The following is a 22,079-nucleotide window of genomic DNA, read 5'->3' on the forward strand; positions in this document are numbered from 1 at the left end:
TATATTCAAATGCAATAATATTATACTCTGCCAGTAAACTGTGTCGTTATGCAATTAACTCGAGTGAGCAGATCACTGTTGTATTTTATTTTAGTTAATAAAGCTGTTATATACATATATAGCTAATTTAAGTGTTATCTATAGCTAATATTGTTTTCCCGTTTTTTTCTAATTTGTGTAGTGAATTTATATTTTTAGTAATGTAATGTGAAAAAATTCGCTGAATGTACAAATAAAATACACGTCGTAGTACTAACCGACGACAAACGTAATATAATGATACAAAAGACGATAACACACACGGCGGTCGTCCGGTCGGTGATATTGTCAATAAAAATTAAAAACCCCAGATATTAATAACTTAAATAGGATACACTACGAATAATAATAATATTATTATATAATAACGTGTATCAGAATAATAATTTGGTGGCCCTGAAAAGGGCCGTTTTAAGTGGATATAGCGCGCGACTAATATCGAAATGCTTATTTGGAACTGGTGTACTTGGTCACGGCCTTGGTGCCTTCACTGACGGCGTGCTTGGCCAATTCACCGGGCAACAGGAGACGGACGGCGGTCTGGATCTCCCGGCTGGTGATGGTCGAACGCTTGTTGTAGTGGGCCAGACGGCTGGATTCGGCGGCGATGCGTTCGAAAATGTCGTTGACGAAGCTGTTCATGATGCTCATAGCCTTGGAGGAAACGCCGGTGTCGGGGTGCACTTGTTTCAACACCTTGTAGATGTAAATACCGTACGATTCTTTCCTCTTCGGCTTGCGCTTCTTGTCGGACTTGGTGATGTTTTTCTGCGCCTTGCCGGACTTCTTCATGGCCTTGCCTGCGGATTTACCTCCTGGTGCCATAGTGACTGCGGTTGTACACGGTTTGCGGGTCGTCGAAATAGTTGGCCGGTAGCTGGTGGACGAATGATGGTTCGAAAATCGTTTACGCTCATATTTATTACGCGTCGCGACTTCGTTTATCGAGTACGATTTGTAAGAGTCGACGAAAAAACGACGAGTAAGACTAACACTTTGTGTTTAAAAGCGAACCCTACAATGTGCCGTTTTTTCATCGTCAACGTCTAAGCATCAAAGAAAAACACGACGAGTATAAACAACACATAGCTTGGGACGTTGAACCCTACGAAGTGTGGTTTTTCATCGTCGTTATTTTCAAACGTAGGCCAACATACAGACGCGTTTACGTCGTAAAAGTGTATAAATACCGATTTTGGCCTGTTCCGATCATCAGTATCGTCTGGATTTTCTCTCGTCTCACTACACGACAATCTACAATCGAGCATCATGAGCGGACGCGGCAAAGGAGGAAAAGCAAAGAGCGGCAAATCGAAGACCCGGTCGTCCCGTGCCGGACTCCAGTTCCCGGTCGGTCGTATCCATCGTCTGTTGAGGAAGGGCAACTACGCCGAGCGCGTCGGTGCCGGCGCTCCCGTGTACCTGGCCGCCGTTATGGAGTACTTGGCCGCTGAAGTGTTGGAATTGGCCGGTAACGCCGCCCGTGACAACAAGAAGACCCGTATCATCCCCAGACATTTGCAGTTGGCCATCAGGAACGACGAGGAGTTGAACAAACTGTTGTCCGGCGTCACCATTGCCCAAGGTGGTGTGCTGCCCAACATCCAGGCCGTCCTTTTGCCCAAGAAGACCGAAAAGAAAGCTTAAGAACGTCGTCGCCGTATTTATACATATTAAAACGGCCCTTTTCAGGGCCACCAAATATTAACTATTTTTACAACACTCTTGTTGTTTTCGACATAAATGATGTGTGGCGTTGTATTATTTTGTCAAGCCTTAGAAAATATTTGTAGCTTAGAATTTCAGCAAATCTACTTTAATTTTTTCTTTAGGTCAATAACAATTTATAAAATATGACTATAACTCGAACTGGAAATAACATTTAAGTGTAATATAGATAAATAATTTTTTTTTTTTTCCAACATTCCAGTTTGCTATTTAGCTACATCAGCCGGCACTACAATGATAACGTCATTGGTTAATATCGAAATATTGTCATCGATGTTAATAGATATTATAGATTTAGATCAATATTATATTATTGTGATAATAAATTAGTACTATATCATATATGTCTATTTCGCCAATGGGCTATAATTATAAAAATCGTATATTACCCACGTGCGATTCTACTACTTGTATAATATACAAATATACAATTAGTATGTTATATTTTTTATATTAAATTATACGTTTAGTTTGTTTTATTGTTTTATGTCAACTAACATGTATGTTACAGAGAACATAATAGTCTGTATGTACTATAAAACACATTAGTTTGAACAATTACAAATGTATACCGTTAAAAAACTACTCGTGTAGTTGTTTATATTATTATAATGGCAATACGCTACAACGTTTTGTCAGTTTTTACGGTATAAATACTTGATAAAATTAACTATTATTATGCACCTCCAGTCTCATAACTTAGAATACTCATTAAATATACTCGCTGCATTAAATGACATAATAAACGTTAACCGACAATTTTAAATAATATAAAATGGTGGCCCTGAAAAGGGCCGTTTTAAAGAACAGTAGGTAGGGTGCAAAGCGAACGGTCGTCGGGAATTAACCTCCGAATCCGTACAGAGTGCGGCCTTGGCGTTTCAGAGCGTAGACCACGTCCATGGCGGTGACGGTCTTCCTCTTGGCGTGCTCGGTGTAAGTGACGGCGTCGCGGATTACGTTTTCCAGGAACACCTTCAACACTCCGCGGGTCTCTTCGTAGATCAGGCCGGAGATACGTTTGACACCACCGCGGCGGGCTAACCGACGAATGGCCGGCTTGGTGATTCCTTGGATGTTGTCCCGGAGCACTTTACGATGACGTTTGGCGCCTCCTTTTCCCAAACCTTTTCCTCCTTTGCCGCGTCCGGTCATTGTTGCTGATTGTCGTTCGGAGAGCTGCGGTAGACTGAAGAAACAAATCGAATGATGCCCGGACAACGTTTTCGCGCCGTATTTATATGATCGGGCCGTCGCGCGGACCAATCACGGCGCGGTATCGCGAGATCTCCCTCTATTCCGGCAGGCCGTTCCGTCGACCAATGAGAACTCGCGCCTACGATCCGAATTTGTATATATACGAGCTCATTCGGTGTGCGGAGACACGACTCACATTGCGTCTCTAGTACCGTACACAAGTCCTCTGACTAAGCTACGCTTACCACAGTACCGCAATACCCAGCTGTTGAGGGGCCGCGCCCTCTCATTGCCGCAGCACCTACGCTCCCTTTGCTGTCGTGGATCCGCGCATTCACATTGCCGCAGCACCATCCAGTCGACCGACATCCCGTCGTCGTTGGGCCGCGCCCCGACATTGCCACGACACCGATTTTACCCACGCCTGGCCGTTCGACTGACCAAGAAACCCCACCTGCCCTTTTCAGGGCACTCGACCGGAAAGGTTACTTGGCAGCAATGGCGGAAGTCAACTGCTCACAGCAGTTTACTACTGTGAAAACCAAGAAGAACAGGAAAAGAAACCAGACCACGCCTACCACCAGGGCTAACAAAAAACCGACGATCTCCACCTCCACACCAGAGGACAACTCCGACACTGAAATGTCGATTGCTAACTCATGTATCTCCGAAGAGGATCATTCAAGGCCAGCCACTCCAGTGGACCGAACACCAAAAATTAAGATACCGCCAATCATAGTCCAAGGCTCCGCCTGGAGGACTGTGGCGAAAAAACTAATGACTTCAATGCCCGAAGATGCCGTGGAGGCAAAAGCCTTCGGCAAAGAAGAAATCAAAATCCAATGTTCTAACATGGAGGCCTTCAAGATAGTGCAAAAATACCTTACAGTGACCGGAACCGAATTTCACACCTTCAGTCTACCATCTGAAAAATCACTCAAAATAGTCATTAAAGGCCTCCTCAACAGCATCACTGAGGTAGAGGTCGCCGAAGAACTGAAAGATCTTGGATTCGCCACCAAAAGCGTCCGTCAGTTCGGAACTGCAGACAAGAAATTGCCAATCCACATGGTAATTCTACCAAACTCCCCGGAGAACAAAGGGATATTCCAACTTCGCTCTCTGTTCTACATGACGATCAGAGTCGAACGTTACAAATCAAACGCCCCATCACAGTGCTACAATTGCCAAAAATTCGGACACTCAAGCCACAACTGCGGATTCGCCACCAAATGCGTGAAATGCGCTGGACCACACCGACCCAGCGAATGCCCCAAGACCAAGGAAGAGGAACCAACCTGCTCCAACTGTGAAGGCCGCCACACGGCCAACTTCAAAAAATGCCCCGCAGTCATTAAGGCCATCACTGAGAAGCGTTCCACAAGGCCAATAATAACAAGAATACCCGCAAAAACTACAGCTCCAACACAACCGGAAACCTCCGGACCCGTCCAACAAGTCTCCCCAGGAATAACCTACGCCAAGGTCACGAAAGGAAACCCAGCAGTGATGCAACCAATAGCAGCTAAACTGCAGGAATTGTTACTCAACATTTCCTCGGGAAAAACGGATATGAAGGACGCTCTTATCGCCACAATCATGGCAATCCTCCCCCTTATCCTAAATAACAATGGATAACACCCGCATCCTCATTTGGAACTGCCAAGGCGTAACTCCCAAACGCCTACAACTCCTCCAGTTTGCCAGAGACAAGAAAGTAGACATAATGTTACTAAACGAAACGCACCTGACGGACACCATGAAGTTCAAGCTGGCAAACTTCCACACGTACGCGACAAACCGTACTCGTACAGACAACAGTCGCCCGAGCGGAGGCACGGCAGTTCTCGTGCACAAGAAGTACACCCACCATCAAGTACAAGTTCCAACGATGTCCATCGAGAACACCACCATCCACCTACAGCTCGGCAGAAAAGAATTCAGGCTAACAGCAGCATATAAGAGCCCACACACCCAGCTGGATACGAGCGACATATGCTCGCTGCTAAACTCCAACCTCCCTACAATCGTGGCAGGCGACCTGAACGCCAAACATCCAACGTGGAACAGCAACCAGACAAACACGGCCGGTAGGCGTCTTGAAAGATACCTGTCCACAAGAAACGACACTGCGGTAGCTGCGCCGGACTCCCCGACACACTACCTGGACATCCCGTACCACAACCCAGACGTACTAGACATAGCCATACTAAAGACGGGCGGAATGCAATACCAGCTGGACAACTTAACTGACGAACTGACTTCGGACCACACAGTCCTACTACTGGACATCCGAACTGGAAAAGAACATTTGACGCCCCCGAAACCACTCCGAGCAGTCAACTGGACCCAATTCATGACCGACCTCACGAACTCAGTGGACATTTACCCACACACTGAAACCAAAGAGTCTATTGACGAAGCTATCACGACACTCACCTCCAACATAGCCCAGACACTCAACAACAACACAACAACAGTCACACCGACTGACAGAAAATATGACTTACCCAGAGCGATCACGCTGGAAATCGACTACAAACGCCGGCTTCGGTCAAGATGGCAAAGGACAAGGGACCCCACGGTCAAAACCGCCCTGAACAGGCAAAACGCCTTGGTCAAGAACCTCTTACAGTCCCACCATGAAGAGAACTGGACAAACTTCCTGGGATCAGTTGACCCCAGCGAACGCCCATGGACGAGACTCTTCAACCTCAACCGAACCCTCCTCCGGAAAAAACCCGCAGACCGACCACTGGCCGACCAAACCGGCAACCTCCACTACAACGCGGACAACAAAGCAGAGATCTTTGCCTTAGCAATGGAGAAGCAATTCTCGCTGCCACCTGCCGACGTCATCGCTCCAACAGACGAACTAGTACAACAAACCCTAGACAATTACAGAACAGAAACATACGTCAAGTCGATTTACTTCACGCCCCTGGAAATTCAAAAGAAAATTAAGAGACTCCCAGGCAAAAAAGCCCCAGGACCAGACGGCATCACAAACGCCGCCCTTAAACATTGCAGCAAAAAGGTCATTATCCAGCTAGCCCACATTTACAACGGTTGTATTCGCCAAGAATACTTCCCGCGGCAATGGAAAACGGCTACAACGATAATGATCCCGAAACCAGGAAAGGACGCCAAAATACCAGCCAACCACAGGCCGATATCACTGCTCAACACAATGTCGAAGGTCTTTGAGTCGCTTCTTCTGGATCGTCTCAAAATGTCATTCACACCACGCTCCGAACAACATGGATTCAGAACCCAACACTGTACGACGACCCAGCTAGTCAAAGTAATTGACGACTTAGCAAACAACTTGAACAACAGGAAGAAAACGGCAGCAGCACTCCTTGACATAGAAAAGGCCTTCGACAAAGTGTGGCACGACGGCCTAATATATAAGCTAATCAAACTCGACACCCCGCACCAACTGGTACACATCATAAAATCCTTTTTAGAAGACAGGTCATTCCACGTCAGAGTCGGAGAAACTGAATCGACACCAAGACACATCAACGCCGGCGTCCCACAAGGATCGAGCCTATCACCACAGCTCTTCTCCGTCTACATCGACGACATGCCCCGGCATCCCAAAACCAAGACCGCTCTCTTCGCCGACGACACTTTAATATACGCATCGAGCCCAACAAACACCTGCTCGTCAAAACGACTCCAAGAACACCTGAATCTACTGACACCGTGGCTCAAACAATGGAAGATTACAGTCAACGCCCAGAAAACAAACGCTATCATGTTCTCCAACAAAGCCACGACGAACACACCACGGATTGTCATGCAAGGTCAACAAATCAAATGGTCCCACTCGACCAGATACCTGGGAGTTCAAATCGACCGGAGGCTCAACTTTTCCCAGCACATCAACAAGACGGTCCAAAAAGCCAAAGCAGCCAAGAGAATGCTATTCCCGGTCATAAACTCAAAGAGCCCCCTCTCCATCAACACAAAACTGTCAATATACAAACTATACATCAGGCCAATCATGACGTACGGAGGAGCAGCCTGGGCGTCAAACCTTTCAGAAACAAGTTGGAAAATACTCGAAACCGTCCAAAACACCACGCTCAGGGCAATAATAAATCCAGCGCCATTTGTGAACAACACGGCAGTAAGAAACAGCACGAAAATGCCAACAATCCGAGAAACCATAAAGAAAGCGACACAAAACGTATACAAGAAGCTTGAAAACACCCCCCACCAACATCTCAAGCTAATCACCACCCGACCAGCTACAAGAGAGCGTCACCACAAACGACCCCTCAGCATCGGAAGTTAAAACACAAACGGAAGAAACCAAACAGGGAAAATAAAATCCACAGAGATTCAAGCCAATATATCAAACTCCCTGGAAGAAGCAAATAGCTTGAAACAGAGGAACAATCCAAACCAGCAATGCAATGCAATGTGCGGAGACATATTCGACCGTTTCGAGTTTTTACACACAGTCTACGATTAGCATACTTGGTCGGTCTGTTCGAAGACACCAACTTGTGCGCTATCCACGCCAAGCGTGTTACCATCATGCCCAAGGACATCCAGTTGGCTCGCCGTATTCGCGGAGAACGTGCTTAATCGTCTCAATACTCTACAAATCCTCTTTAAAACGGCCCTTTTCAGGGCCACTACATGCGTTAAAATTATTTCTCTATCGACCTTACAGCGGGCGCCGCGCTGTTGATAAAATTAATACAGCAGTTTTATTATTATCGACGGTCGTGGGTATCCCCCCGAGAATGTTGTTACTTACATTTTTAGATTAATGTTGAAAATTCCCAACAACCGTTTTTATTGAAGTATTATTTATATTTAAAAAAAAAAAGCGGGTAAAAGAATAGGCGGTGGCGGTAGACGATGAACGGGTCGGTATAGCGTTAGGCATAGTGTGAAATGTATTTTTGGCGCGCGCGGGAAGTAGTCGGCGGCGGCGGCCGCGTTATAGTCGATATGAGTTTGTTAGGTTGTAGAACGCGGTGTGTAAAGGAATTATTATTTTCTATCCGGTTTGTCCGACGGGAGGGATGGACGCGTTAAAAAAAAAAAAAAAGAAAAAACCCCGTAGATTGTGGCGCGTCGTTTAAAACTATGTTATCTGAAAGTAGGTAGATATGGGCTCCACACGTTTCCGCGGCACTGGATTTAAAATACACGGACAGTGACGATACCAATAGGTTCTATACGTTTGTGAAAACTAAAAACTAAATAATATAATAAATTACTTTATATAATTAATATATAATAATTAAATATAATAAATAATAATATATCACTTGCTAATGTGAAATGGCCATTGTTCGGCTGGTGTTTGTATTTTGTGTATCGAATAGCCTATGTACAATTAACTATAAAAGTCAACTTTTTTTGAAATTTTGGGTAAATATGAAAAAACCCGTTTAATAAAATGTCCAAAACAAACAGTCTTTACCTACAAATTGCAATTGTTTTTTTGTTAAATCAGTTTTCCAACCACGTTTAAAATGAAAAATTAATAAGGCACTCGAACGTGAGTAAACGAAAAGTTTTTGATTCGAGTAGATTATTTCTGGAGTAAAAAAAAAACACGATTTTATTCATAAAATAAATTTTGTACTTTTAATTTTACAATAATAAATTAGCATTTTCGTTTAATAAAATGAGAAATAAACGTTTCCGACTTTAATATTAAAATACAATATGTAATACCTATGTGAAACCCGTTATGTTGATAATACGTTTTTATTTGACAAACGGTCCAATATTACATGCCTCATGGCAATTACTGCAGACAATAACTTTTGGGAATGGGCCTACACATAAAGTATATGTTTATCAGGTAAAAAATGGGTTATGGAAATTTATTTCAAGACAAAATAAACCAAAACGTTATCATAAAACTTAAAAATAAAAACACCGATATTAATTTTTTGAAACGTAATCGGTTTTGTAAACGGGCTACTCGTTGTTCATACATTGTGCTGCCTCGACGATCACGGGCGAGTCTAGATATTTAACAATACTACTATTGAGCAAACGTAATAAATCAGTCTTGGACTTTCGAAAATATATAAAATAAATTTAAACAAATGTAAAGACGTCTTAATCGCGACGGTTTACTCGTTCGAATCGGCTAACGATTTAATTAAAATAGAGTTGAGCGTTCGGCAGTCTTATTTTTAACAGAAATCGGGGCTGCTTTAATAGCCGAATAGGTAATATATTTTTACAATGACAATTAAAATTGTTTTTACTATTTTCGGTGTAATCTTAAGTCGATTCGGTCGGTGTTGCCGCCGTCAAAATATCGCATAGAGTTTTGATGATAACAGTAGAAGGGAAACGTACATTGTGGAACAAAAGGACGATTGATGATCGATGATTCCATTGTTTTGAATCATCTCTTTGTATAAGTCATTCGCCATATTGTGTAAACGAATCATCTCTGTGTGTTTCGGGACTAGTGCATCAAAAAATGCGGTTAACCTAACCTAACCTTTGCCGCCCTATAGATGATTGCCATCCGTACCGACCTAACCGTGGACGTTATATATATATATATATATATAGACCTGAAAAATAAATATTGTTTTTGCGTTTGGTTAACATTATATTTATATGCTACCTATATATGTATAACGTCTACGGTTAGTACGGTACGGCTGATGGAGTTATTATATACAGAGGATACTTATTTAGTAGTCTCTCAACCTCCGCTAGGCTAATTTTATCATGTATATATTATATGTATTAATGGCATACAATAAAGTGTTAGTATACTAAATGATTTCGGATAGTGTACACGTATAATATTAAACGTATAGTTATTGTGTAGAATTAGCAGAATCGTAGTCAAACGTATATATATATATATAACTTTATGAAAAAATGGGTTCTCGCATACTTTTCTGTAAACGATCATTTAATATCGATGAGAAAAGAAACATCGCTGTTTCGGTGGGGCTGTATGGATTAAAGTTGTACGTTACCATTTCGTTAGAATACAAAGGTCAAACCAAAATCTATATGACTATAGAATGGTGGAATTACCTTATGCAATTCGATGTACTGAAAACTATTACAAATTCATCTTTGACCAAACCTAAACGTTTTTGCAGTAAATCATATTTTTACTATACGGTAAATCCTAAAAATGATACTATCACTATATCGATAGATAGAATAAGAGAAAAACGTATAACCATCTTAAAATTAAATTTTATAACCTTACACAATCTCAATCCATGTATTCAATCGTGTATCACCAAATATTTACATGAATTACCAGTATATCAGAAATGTCATGACAATATTTACAAAGCCATAAAGGAAGACTTTGACAATATTCCATATGACAATATAGATAATAAATTTATTTCTACATTTATAAGAGATTATAATTTTAACAAGTTTAAATTATGTGACGAATCTAAAACCTTTATACAAGAACTAAAAGTTAAACATGGACATATTACAGATTTGATAAAAGATCGGATTTGTTGGGGGCGCATTCGTAAATATTATGGATAGAATTTAATACAATTCTAAAGTAACAAAACATACAAGTTGAATGTAAATAATGTACATAAATTTAAATCAGTAAGACCACCTACGATAGTGTTATAGAATTTATTAATACTTATGAATTGTATCTCAAATACAATGGTAATAAAAAGACTCGGATTTTGCACCAAAAAAAATACATTACAGTATGTGGGCAGGTGTGTTTTAACAGAGCTCTTCGGTTAAGACACTGGTTATATACATCAAACAAAAGACCCGATTTCGCAGTTACACCTGCATTGCAGTTTATAGGCAGGCAGGTGCGGCTTAACAGGTCTCTACAGGTTAAGACACGTTTAATCCCATTTAACGTTGTTTTAAAAGATACCTTCCCTTTAAATCTAAATGAAGAATTTTTAAATAGCAGGTGACTCTTAGCATGCCTTGTGATTAATTTAACCCGCACCCTCGGTTGCCGACAAAAGTGGGTTATATACATCAAACAAAAGACCTGATTTCGCAGTTACACCTGCATTGCAGTTTATAGGCAGGTGCGGCTTAACAGGTCTCTACAGGTTAAGACACGTTTAATCCCATTTAACGTTGTTTTAAAGATATCCTCCCTCTAAATCGAAATGATGAATTTTTATTGGTTCCAACCCCCCTACAATTCATTTTCATAAACTGCTTAGACCGCGGTTGCAATGGGGTGTATGAAACACTCGTTGTTCAGTATTCGGGCTCTTCAGTTCTATGCAATAGTACGTTTTTAAAGTGTTTAATTTGTTTGAAAAAAATACTTAACCAACTATAAACAAGATGTCTGCACCGAACGCCGCAATCTACAAAAAGCACAAGTATATCTACTTCCCACCAACTCCGCCAAACGAGCTCATCTCATGTAACAGCTATACATTAGACTTTAACGGCCGCAAATTCATTCAAATTGGAATCGACCCTAAAAATTCGTTAAGTGTTATGATTCATATTATAACACCGTCCAGATATGTGAGTATAACCGTAGAGTATATGAAGACTATATATTCAATAACGGGTGATATACTGTCTAATATTATGGAGAACTCGGAAAAAAATACACAAACAATCTTTTTCTCTGACAACAATCTTTTATTAAATAAAATGATATACAAAGAAGAAAATGTATTGGTAATCGAATCGCAAACACAAGACGGTTGTCGCATTCTACTCAATCGTATGGACCTAGTTAAACTAGCTGAAATGGAATACATAGTTCACGAATGTATGGAAAGACACTTAACAATCAACCTGGAAAAAGTCAAGGAACAAATGCAGATGATGATAAAGTATTACAATGGACGTTTCTTCCCTGACAAAAAAACAATGAAATTCGAGTTATCCAGCTACATCAAGGAGGTCTCATGCAACACTATAACGTCTGCGATAGATCCAATGGATGAAGTCAACTACATAAGTGAAATTAAACGATTTGCTGTGGAGGAATTGATCGACGTGTGGATGAAGAAATTAAACAAACGAGTTGAACCATTAAAGGTATTGTATAAAACTTTTTTTTTTTTAAAACTCATAAGAATAATAATAAGTTTTTTAATACATGATAACTTTGTTTAAAGGCTTGCGATGTGAACGATGGTCCTACCAGTTTTGATTACAAGAACGAGTCAGATTCGCAATGTTTTCAATTTTCATCACAATCACCAACATATGATAGTTTTCAACTAACAGAAAGACACACCTGGGCACCACGCAAATTGGAATTTTAAGTGTGTACACTTTGTCAAAAAAAATATATTATTAAAAATGTTTGGTTTAAATAAAAAAACAAAAAAATTAATTTAACAAAATTAGAAATGTTTTCATTTATTTTTTTTACTTTTAAAACTAACTCATACAAAATAACGTATACAAATATTGAAATAAAATAGATTAATATAAAAGGTTACATGAAATAATTTCATAAAAAAAAAAAGGTTTACAAAAAATTTTAAGGCATACAAATCAGTAAATATAGTTACAAAAAAAATTACAATTTTCTAACATCACCCGAAAAAGGGTTGTAAGTAATAATTTGATCATGTAGAATCATGCAGTATGCTGAGGTATTTGCAGGGAAAGCTTTTAAAGCTTCAAATTCAATTCTCAAGTCAATAGTACTAACTTTAAGTTCATCATCCTGATGACTAAGGTCAATAACCGCTACAGGCATAATTTTTAAAAAATTTTCTCTATTAAGAAGAGGTGCATCGCTATCTCGATCATAGTAAGATTTTTGACAATATCACCGACCGGACGACCGCCGTGTGTGTTATCGTCTTTTGTATCATTATATTACGTTTGTCGTCGGTTAGTACTACGACGTGTATTTTATTTGTACATTCAGCGAATTTTTTCACATTACATTACTAAAAATATAAATTCACTACACAAATTAGAAAAAAACGGGAAAACAATATTAGCTATAGATAACACTTAAATTAGCTATATATGTATATAACAGCTTTATTAACTAAAATAAAATACAACAGTGATCTGCTCACTCGAGTTAATTGCATAACGACACAGTTTACTGGCAGAGTATAATATTATTGCATTTGAATATATTATATTTTTAGGTCCCGGGACTTGTACCGAATGGTCTGAAAAATAGATCTGACTGCAGTATAGTTCTTAAAGACCAACGTATTTTAGCAAATAAGCAATTAAACGTAGGCCAAACAATCAAAACAAAACTATACAAAATTGTCTACACAGTAAAAATGTCAATAATGTTTATCATTTAAGGCCGCCCAAATTACTTTGACGGGGGCACTCTCCCGTAATAGACCGTTTTATTACGAGGAGGGTATTGTCGCGCGCATTATTGTTTTTACGAATATTATAATTGTGTGTGTGTTTATTAACTTTTGAGTTACTTTTCTTCTACTTAATTTAAAAGTGTTACCTTTTCTCCCGTCGATTTTAAGTGTGTGTGTGTGTGTTTAACGGTTCGTGTACCAAAGTGCGTATACGACACTGACAAGTTACAATTTTTAATTACATTTTAAAGAATCGAACATTTTTTTTTTTTTGTATATTTTGGGATTTTTTTATTCTTAGGCAGGTGGGTACTCAAATGTTTTATTATTTTCGATAATTGCGTCATATTTAAAAATTTTGTTTATTCAAAAGTGTTAAATTTATTTTTTATAAAAACTATTTTTATTTAAGTTTTGCGGTTACAACTAGTATGAACATAATATTTAAAAAATACAAGTTATATTTAAAAATAAGTAGAAAATAAATTTCGAGTGCATATTTGGGGTTTTATTGAACAATTTACAGATAGGTACAATATAAAAAAAGCGATTATGAAGTACGTTTGTATGTGAGTATGTTTGCATGTATGTATGTATGCATGGATGGTGTGTACGTCAACAGATATTGCTTTTAGAATTGATCGATATCGAGACGGTTTTTCGTGTACAGTTTATCATATACGACTATAGTACACAAGTATTTGAATTTGAATACAAATTTACAATGAAATACAAATGAATACAACGACGTGGGTCGTTCATTCCGCTCGTTTGTTTTTTTTTTTTTGTTTTTGTCCTGTTATCTATACCTCGCGTGTGCCGTTTAACGCACAGCGCAGCGGCCGCGTCTGTTGATATTTTCCGTTTTTAATCAGTCAGGTGAATTTGTAATATTTCATAATTATTGTTATTTTGATATATTTAAAGTTTTGTTGTGGGCATACAGCCATACTTGTAATTATAAGTTAACTAGGGTTTAGGGCTGGCCAGACAGTCCTAAGTATTGTCAAATCAATTAAATGTTATTATCTGCAATAGCCAATCATTTCCCTAAATATACATACAACAATAAACGTATTTACCCGTGTTGTAGTCGTTTTAACTTTTTCGTTCCATTCCACAATCACTATTACTTACTGCGTGGCTTGTATTACACGGGGATAACTACTATAATCTATAATCGGTACGAGACTACCGCGCGACCTACGCGTGTGCAATTATTGTATATATTATAAATCATTTGGTGGTCCTGAAAAGGACCGTTTTAAGGGTTATTTATGAGAGTGTTTTTAACAAACTACGCCTTCTTTTTGGGCGCTGCCGTCTTCTTGACTGCCACCTTCTTCGCCTTGGGTGCCTTGGCTTTGGTGGCCGGCGCTTTCTTAGCCTTGGCCGGAGACTTTTTCGGTTTCGCGGCTTTGGGTTTAGGCGCTGCGGCTACCTTTTTCACCTTCTTGGCGGCGGGCTCGCCGGATTTCGGTTTCTTGGCACCGGTGCTCTTCCTCTTCTTGGCCGCTCCGGGCGCCTTGGACACCGCCGCTTTCTTGGCGACCGGCTTCTTTTTCGGCGCTACCTTCTTCTCTTTTTTGACTTCGGCGGCCAATTTGAAATGGCCCGACGCTCCGTTGCCCTTGGTCTGGACCAGCTTGCCGCTGGCGACGGCCGACTTTAGGAATTTGCGGATGAAAGGCGCCAGCTTGGCAGCGTCCACTTTGTAGTTGGCGGCCAAGTATTTCTTGATGGCCGGCAACGACGATCCTTTTTTCTCCTTCAGTTCCTTGACGGCTGCGATCACCATCACGGCCGTGGTAGGATGAGCCGGTGCGGCTTTCTTCGCCTTGGGAGCGGCGGACTTCTTTTTCGGCGACTTGGCCTGGGCCGGCGACGAGGCGGCTGGTGCTGGTGCGGCGACTGCGGTGTCGGTCATGGTGAAGCGGTTTGAAATAGTCTCTGGTACTCTGGTAAAATGAACAGGAACGGTGTGTATAACTCGCGTTTGGCCATCACGCCGTCTATATACTCGCCGCCATACCGACTAGTAAACGTTTACGGAATCGAATTTTCCGTTTTGACGTGATCCCGTTCCGTTTTGTCTCGTTTTTTCCCGCTCGAAAATCACGTCAACGGCGACAAATCTCGTTCTCCTTAAAGCCAACGTTATAGCAAATCCGTCGGTCGGTCGAGTTTTCACTTAAAATCGACGGCCGACGTGCCGCAGGAGGTTGTTCCGACCAGTCCGACTATTCAACGATACACCTCTTTCGAGGTCGATTAGGACTCGTTAATTTCGAGTTAAACTAAAAAATCTTTTCGATTCGCAATCTGCACGTGTATTGAAAAATTATCGCGTGGGCTCTAAGAGTGTGCGGTATGAAGAGACCGAAGGGGGCGGTGTCGAATTCGGGTCGTTAGTAGTTTTACGTGTCGCGTAGTTATCATCAAAACTCTATGCGATATTTTGACGGCGGCAACACCGACCGAATCGACTTAAGATTACACCGAAAATAGTAAAAACAATTTTAATTGTCATTGTAAAAATATATTACCTATTCGGCTATTAAAGCCGCCCCGATTTCTGTTAAAAATAAGACTGCCGAACGCTCGACTCTATTTTAATTAAATCGTTAACCGATTCGAACGAGTAAACCGTCGCGATTATGACGTCTTTACATTTGTTTAAATTTATTTTATATATTTTCGAAAGTCCAAGACTGATTTACTACGTTTGCTCAATAGTAGTATTGTTAAATATCTAGACTCGCCCGTGATCGTCGGGGGTCCATATTATGACGGTTTCGTCTAAAGTGACGAGGCAGCACAATGTATGCACAACGAGTAGCCCGTTTACAAAACCGATTACGTTTCAAAAAATTAATATCGGTGTTTTTATTTTTAAGTTTTATGATAACGTTTTGGTTTATTTTGTCTTGAAATAAATTTCCATAACCCATTTTTTACCTGATAAACATATACTTTATGTGTAGGCCCATTCCCAAAAGTTATTGTCTGCAGTAATTGCCACGAGGCATGTAATATTGGACCGTTTGTCAAATAAAAACGTATTATCAACATAACGGGTTTCACATAGGTATTACATATTGTATTTTAATATTAAAGTCGGAAACGATTATTTCTCATTTTATTAAACGAAAATGCTAGTTTATTATTGTAAAATTAGAAGTACAAAATTTATTTTATGAACAAAATCGTGTTTTTTTTTTACTCCAGAAATAATCTACTCGAATCCAAAACTTTTCGTTTACTCACGTTCGAGTGCCTTATTAATTTTTCATTTTAAACGTGGTTGGAAAACTGATTTAACAAAAAAAAAATTGCAATTTGTAGGTAAAGACCGTTTGTTTTGGACATTTTATTAAACGGGTTTTTTCATATTTTCCCAAAATTTCAAAAAAAGTTGACTTTTATAGTTAATTGTACATAGGCTATTCGATACGACAAAATACAAACACCAGCCGAACATTGGCCATTTCACATTAGCAAGTGATATATTATTATTTATTATATTTAATTATTACATATTAATTATATAAAGTAATTTATTATATTATTTAGTTTTCAGTTTTCACAAACGTATAGAACCTATTGGTATCGTCACTGTCCGTGTATTTTAAATTCAGTGCCGCGGAAACGTGTGGAGCCCATATCTACCTACTTTCAGATAACATAGTTTTAAACGACGCGCCACAATCTACGGGGTTTTTTCTTTTTTCTTTTTTAATAACGCGTCCATCCCTCCCGTCGGACAAACCGGATAGAAAATAATAATTCCTTTACACACCGCGTTCTACAACCTAACAAACTCATATCGACTATAACGCGGCCGCCGACTACTTCCCGCGCGCGCCAAAAATACATTTCACACTATGCCTAACGCTATACCGACCCGTTCATCGTCTACCGCCACCGCCGTGTCTACCGCCTATTCTTTTACCCGCTTTTTTTTTTAAATATAAATAATACTTCAATAAAAACGGTCGTTGGGAATTTTCAACATTAATCTAAAAATGTAAGTAACAACATTCTCGGGGGATACCCACGACCGTCGATAATAATAAAACTATTGAGTACAAAACTGTTGTATTAATTTTATCAACAGCGCGGCGCCCGCTGTAAGGTCGATAGAGAAATAATTTTAACGCATGTAGTGGCCCTGAAAAGGGCCGTTTTAAAGAGGATTTGTAGAGTATTGAGACGATTAAGCACGTTCTCCGCGAATACGGCGAGCCAACTGGATGTCCTTGGGCATGATGGTAACACGCTTGGCGTGGATAGCGCACAAGTTGGTGTCTTCGAACAGACCGACCAAGTATGCTTCGCTGGCTTCTTGCAGAGCCATGACGGCCGAGCTCTGGAAACGCAAGTCGGTCTTGAAGTCTTGGGCGATCTCGCGGACCAAACGTTGGAACGGCAATTTGCGGATCAACAGCTCGGTGCTCTTCTGGTAACGACGGATTTCACGGAGAGCCACGGTACCGGGACGGTAACGATGGGGTTTCTTCACTCCTCCGGTCGCCGGTGCGCTCTTGCGGGCGGCTTTGGTGGCCAACTGCTTCCTGGGAGCCTTGCCTCCGGTAGATTTGCGGGCGGTTTGCTTGGTACGGGCCATGTCGGTAGTTCGTAGACTGTCTGTGAAAACTCGAAACGGTCGAATATGTCTCCGCACACCGAATGAGCTCGTATATATACAAATTCGGATCGTAGGCGCGAGTTCTCATTGGTCGACGGAACGGCCTGCCGGAATAGAGGGAGATCTCGCGATACCGCGCCGTGATTGGTCCGCGCGACGGCCCGATCATATAAATACGGCGCGAAAACGTTGTCCGGGCATCATTCGATTTGTTTCTTCAGTCTACCGCAGCTCTCCGAACGACAATCAGCAACAATGACCGGACGCGGCAAAGGAGGAAAAGGTTTGGGAAAAGGAGGCGCCAAACGTCATCGTAAAGTGCTCCGGGACAACATCCAAGGAATCACCAAGCCGGCCATTCGTCGGTTAGCCCGCCGCGGTGGTGTCAAACGTATCTCCGGCCTGATCTACGAAGAGACCCGCGGAGTGTTGAAGGTGTTCCTGGAAAACGTAATCCGCGACGCCGTCACCTACACCGAGCACGCCAAGAGGAAGACCGTCACCGCCATGGACGTGGTCTACGCTCTGAAACGCCAAGGCCGCACTCTGTACGGATTCGGAGGTTAATTCCCGACGACCGTTCGCTTTGCACCCTACCTACTGTTCTTTAAAACGGCCCTTTTCAGGGCCACCATTTTATATTATTACAATTATTCATTAACGTTTATGTCATTTAATGCATTTCGCAGTCGGCTACATGAGTACGTTATTATAATATTATGTGTCACGTGTATGGATGCGCAAAATAGTTGATATTATGAAGTATACCGTATAAACTAACAAAACGTTATAGCGTATTGCCATTATAATAATACAAATACACACGAGTAGTTTTAACGGTATACATTTGTAATTGTTCAAATTAATATTTTTTATAGTACATACAGACTATTATGTTCTCTGTAACATACATGCTAGTTGACATAAAAAATAAAACAAACTAAATGTATAATTTAATATAAAAAATATAACATACTAATTGTATATTTGTATATTATACAATTAGTAGAATCGCACGTGGGTAATATACGATTTTTATAACTATAGCCCATTGGTAAAATAGACATATATGATAAGTACTAATTTATTATCACAATAATATAATATTGTAAGTAATTGATCTAAATCTATAATATCTATTAATATCGATGACAATATTATTGAAGAGACAATATTTCGATATTAACCAATGATGTTATCATTGTAGTGCCGGCTGATGTTGTAGCTAAATAGCAAACTGGAATGTTGGAAAAAAAAAAAAATTATTTATCTATATTACACTTAAATGTTATTTCCAGTTCGAGTTATAGTCATATTTTATAAATTGTTATTGACCTAAAGAAAAAACTAAAGTAGATTTGCTGAAATTCTAAGTTACAATTGTTTAATTACCTATATTTTCTAAGGCTTGACAAAATAATACAACGCCACACATCATTTATGTCGAAAACAACAAGAGTGTTGTAAAAATAGTTAATATTTGGTGGCCCTGAAAAGGGCCGTTTTAATATGTATAAATACGGCGACGACGTTCTTAAGCTTTCTTTTCGGTCTTCTTGGGCAAAAGGACGGCCTGGATGTTGGGCAGCACACCACCTTGGGCGATGGTGACGCCGGACAACAGTTTGTTCAACTCCTCGTCGTTCCTGATGGCCAACTGCAAATGTCTGGGGATGATACGGGTCTTCTTGTTGTCACGGGCGGCGTTACCGGCCAACTCCAACACTTCAGCGGCCAAGTACTCCATGACGGCGGCCAGGTACACGGGAGCGCCGGCACCGACGCGCTCGGCGTAGTTGCCCTTCCTCAACAGACGATGGATACGACCGACCGGGAACTGGAGTCCGGCACGGGACGACCGGGTCTTCGATTTGCCGCTCTTTGCTTTTCCTCCTTTGCCGCGTCCGCTCATGATGCTCGATTGTAGATTGTCGTGTAGTGAGACGAGAGAAAATCCAGACGATACTGATGATCGGAACAGGCCAAAATCGGTATTTATACACTTTTACGACGTAAACGCGTCTGTATGTTGGCCTACGTTTGAAAATAACGACGATGAAAAACCACACTTTGTAGGTTCAACGTCCCAAGCTATGTGTTGTTTATACTCGTCGTGTTTTTCTTTGATGCTTAGACGTTGACGATGAAAACACGGCACATTGTAGGGTTCGCTTTTAAACACAAAGTGTTAATCTTACTCGTCGTTTTTTCGTCGACTCTTACAAATCGTACTCGATAAACCAAGTCGCGACGCGTAATAAATATGAGCGTAAACGATTTTCGAACCATCATTCGTCCACCAGCTACCGGCCAACTATTTCGACGACCCGCAAACCGTGTACAACCGCAGTCACTATGGCACCAGGAGGTAAATCCGCAGGCAAGGCCATGAAGAAGTCCGGCAAGGCGCAGAAAAACATCACCAAGTCCGACAAGAAGCGCAAGCCGAAGAGGAAAGAATCGTACGGTATTTACATCTACAAGGTGTTGAAACAAGTGCACCCCGACACCGGCGTTTCTTCCAAGGCTATGAGCATCATGAACAGCTTCGTCAACGACATTTTCGAACGCATCGCCGCCGAATCCAGCCGTCTGGCCCACTACAACAAGCGTTCGACCATCACCAGCCGGGAGATCCAGACCGCCGTCCGTCTCCTGTTGCCCGGTGAATTGGCCAAGCACGCCGTCAGTGAAGGCACCAAGGCCGTGACCAAGTACACCAGTTCCAAATAAGCATTTCGATATTAGTCGCGCGCTATATCCACTTAAAACGGCCCTTTTCAGGGCCACCAAATTATTATTCTGATACACGTTATTATATAATAATATTATTATTATTCGTAGTGTATCCTATTTAAGTTATTAATATCTGGGGTTTTTAATTTTTATTGACAATATCACCGACCGGACGACCGCCGTGTGTGTTATCGTCTTTTGTATCATTATATTACGTTTGTCGTCGGTTAGTACTACGACGTGTATTTTATTTGTACATTCAGCGAATTTTTTCACATTACATTACTAAAAATATAAATTCACTACACAAATTAGAAAAAAACGGGAAAACAATATTAGCTATAGATAACACTTAAATTAGCTATATATGTATATATAACAGCTTTATTAATTAAAAAAAAAAAAATTCAATAGTGATCTGCTCAATCGAGTGAGTTGCATAACGACACAGTTTACTGGTCATTACGTAGTATAATGTAGGTACTAATATTTTTTATTATTTTCGATAATTTTGTTTATTCAAAAAGTGTTAAATTTATTTTTTATAAAAACTCTTTTTATTTAAGTTTTGCGGTTACATCTAGTATGAACATAATATTAAATACTAAGTCATATTTAAAAATATCTTGAAAACAAATTTGAAGAGCATAATATTTGGGGTTTTATTAGTGCGCGCGTTGTTTTTAGCGCATTAACTTCCGGGCCGTTGTTATCATAAAATACCAATTTAGAGGTGGGTACAATATAATCAAAATACGACACATAATATTTATTAGTAACTACTACAAATGTTAGGATAATACTTAAATAACTGTAATTGTATACACTACACAGGATGAACTCAAAAATATATACAATAGCATATTATTAGAATAATATACACAACAAACGCGTAATGAAAACACCAACTGACTTGACCGTTTCAGATCCACGGGTATAATATTTATTAAATATTAAAATACAATTTTACCTTCAGAGTGGACATGTTATTATGTCTTCGAATTTGTGCTGTAGACATTTGACATTTTTTTCTCAAATAATTGGTTAAAACAGCTGGCGATTCCAATAATTATTTCCTCTTTTTCCTTCTCGTTATAATATATTATTATTATTCTTCGTAGTGTATCCTATTTAAGTTATTAATACCTGGGGTTTTTTATTTTTTATGGACAATATCGACGACCGCCGTATGTGTTATCTTCTTTGTATCATTATTATATTATGTTTGTCGTTGGTTAATACTACGACGTGTATTTTATTTGTGCATTCAGCGAATTTGTTCACATTATGTTACTAAAAATATAAATTCACTACACAAATTAGAAAACAATATTAGCTATAGATAACACTTAAATTAGCCATATATGTATATAACAGCTTTATTAACCAAAATAAAATACAACAGTGATCTGCTCACTCGAGTTAATTTCATA

At 40.0% G+C, this 22,079-nt stretch overlaps 8 protein-coding genes across 8 annotated transcripts; 3 read left to right on the forward strand and 5 right to left on the reverse strand.

Moving 5' to 3' along the window:
• Positions 1-486: 486 nt before the first annotated feature.
• On the reverse strand, positions 487-864 carry LOC126837757 (histone H2B). Its single transcript, XM_050571704.1, has one exon. It carries the CDS (start codon positions 862-864, stop codon positions 487-489), a length of 378 nt encoding a protein of 125 aa, XP_050427661.1.
• Positions 865-1,266: 402 nt separating this feature from the next.
• On the forward strand, positions 1,267-1,732 carry LOC126837734 (histone H2A). Its single transcript, XM_050571681.1, has one exon. The coding sequence runs from the start codon at positions 1,309-1,311 to the stop codon at positions 1,684-1,686; it is 378 nt and encodes a 125-aa protein (XP_050427638.1). The 5' UTR covers positions 1,267-1,308; the 3' UTR covers positions 1,687-1,732.
• Positions 1,733-2,610: 878 nt separating this feature from the next.
• On the reverse strand, positions 2,611-2,922 carry LOC126837758 (histone H4). Its single transcript, XM_050571705.1, has one exon. It carries the CDS (start codon positions 2,920-2,922, stop codon positions 2,611-2,613), a length of 312 nt encoding a protein of 103 aa, XP_050427662.1.
• An 11,637-nt stretch (positions 2,923-14,559) lies between these two features.
• On the reverse strand, positions 14,560-15,228 carry LOC126837759 (histone H1-like). Its single transcript, XM_050571706.1, has one exon. It carries the CDS (start codon positions 15,187-15,189, stop codon positions 14,560-14,562), a length of 630 nt encoding a protein of 209 aa, XP_050427663.1. The 5' UTR covers positions 15,190-15,228.
• A 2,137-nt stretch (positions 15,229-17,365) lies between these two features.
• On the reverse strand, positions 17,366-17,920 carry LOC126837707 (histone H3). The gene has a single exon (XM_050571654.1). It carries the CDS (start codon positions 17,887-17,889, stop codon positions 17,479-17,481), a length of 411 nt encoding a protein of 136 aa, XP_050427611.1. The 5' UTR covers positions 17,890-17,920; the 3' UTR covers positions 17,366-17,478.
• Positions 17,921-18,126: 206 nt separating this feature from the next.
• Positions 18,127-18,541, forward strand: LOC126837747 (histone H4). The gene has a single exon (XM_050571694.1). It carries the CDS (start codon positions 18,166-18,168, stop codon positions 18,475-18,477), a length of 312 nt encoding a protein of 103 aa, XP_050427651.1. The 5' UTR covers positions 18,127-18,165; the 3' UTR covers positions 18,478-18,541.
• Positions 18,542-19,398: 857 nt separating this feature from the next.
• On the reverse strand, positions 19,399-19,864 carry LOC126837729 (histone H2A). Its single transcript, XM_050571676.1, has one exon. The coding sequence runs from the start codon at positions 19,820-19,822 to the stop codon at positions 19,445-19,447; it is 378 nt and encodes a 125-aa protein (XP_050427633.1). The 5' UTR covers positions 19,823-19,864; the 3' UTR covers positions 19,399-19,444.
• A 401-nt stretch (positions 19,865-20,265) lies between these two features.
• On the forward strand, positions 20,266-20,643 carry LOC126837760 (histone H2B). The gene has a single exon (XM_050571708.1). It carries the CDS (start codon positions 20,266-20,268, stop codon positions 20,641-20,643), a length of 378 nt encoding a protein of 125 aa, XP_050427665.1.
• Positions 20,644-22,079: the final 1,436 nt, after the last annotated feature.

The sequence above is a fragment of the Adelges cooleyi genome, unplaced genomic scaffold, assembly GCF_023614345.1.
Source record: "Adelges cooleyi isolate 19-005CV unplaced genomic scaffold, UGA_ACOO_1.1 ACOO_flye_CR_arks_rails_tigmint_CR_PRNA_29, whole genome shotgun sequence".
NCBI classification, from domain to species: Eukaryota; Metazoa; Arthropoda; class Insecta; order Hemiptera; family Adelgidae; genus Adelges; species Adelges cooleyi.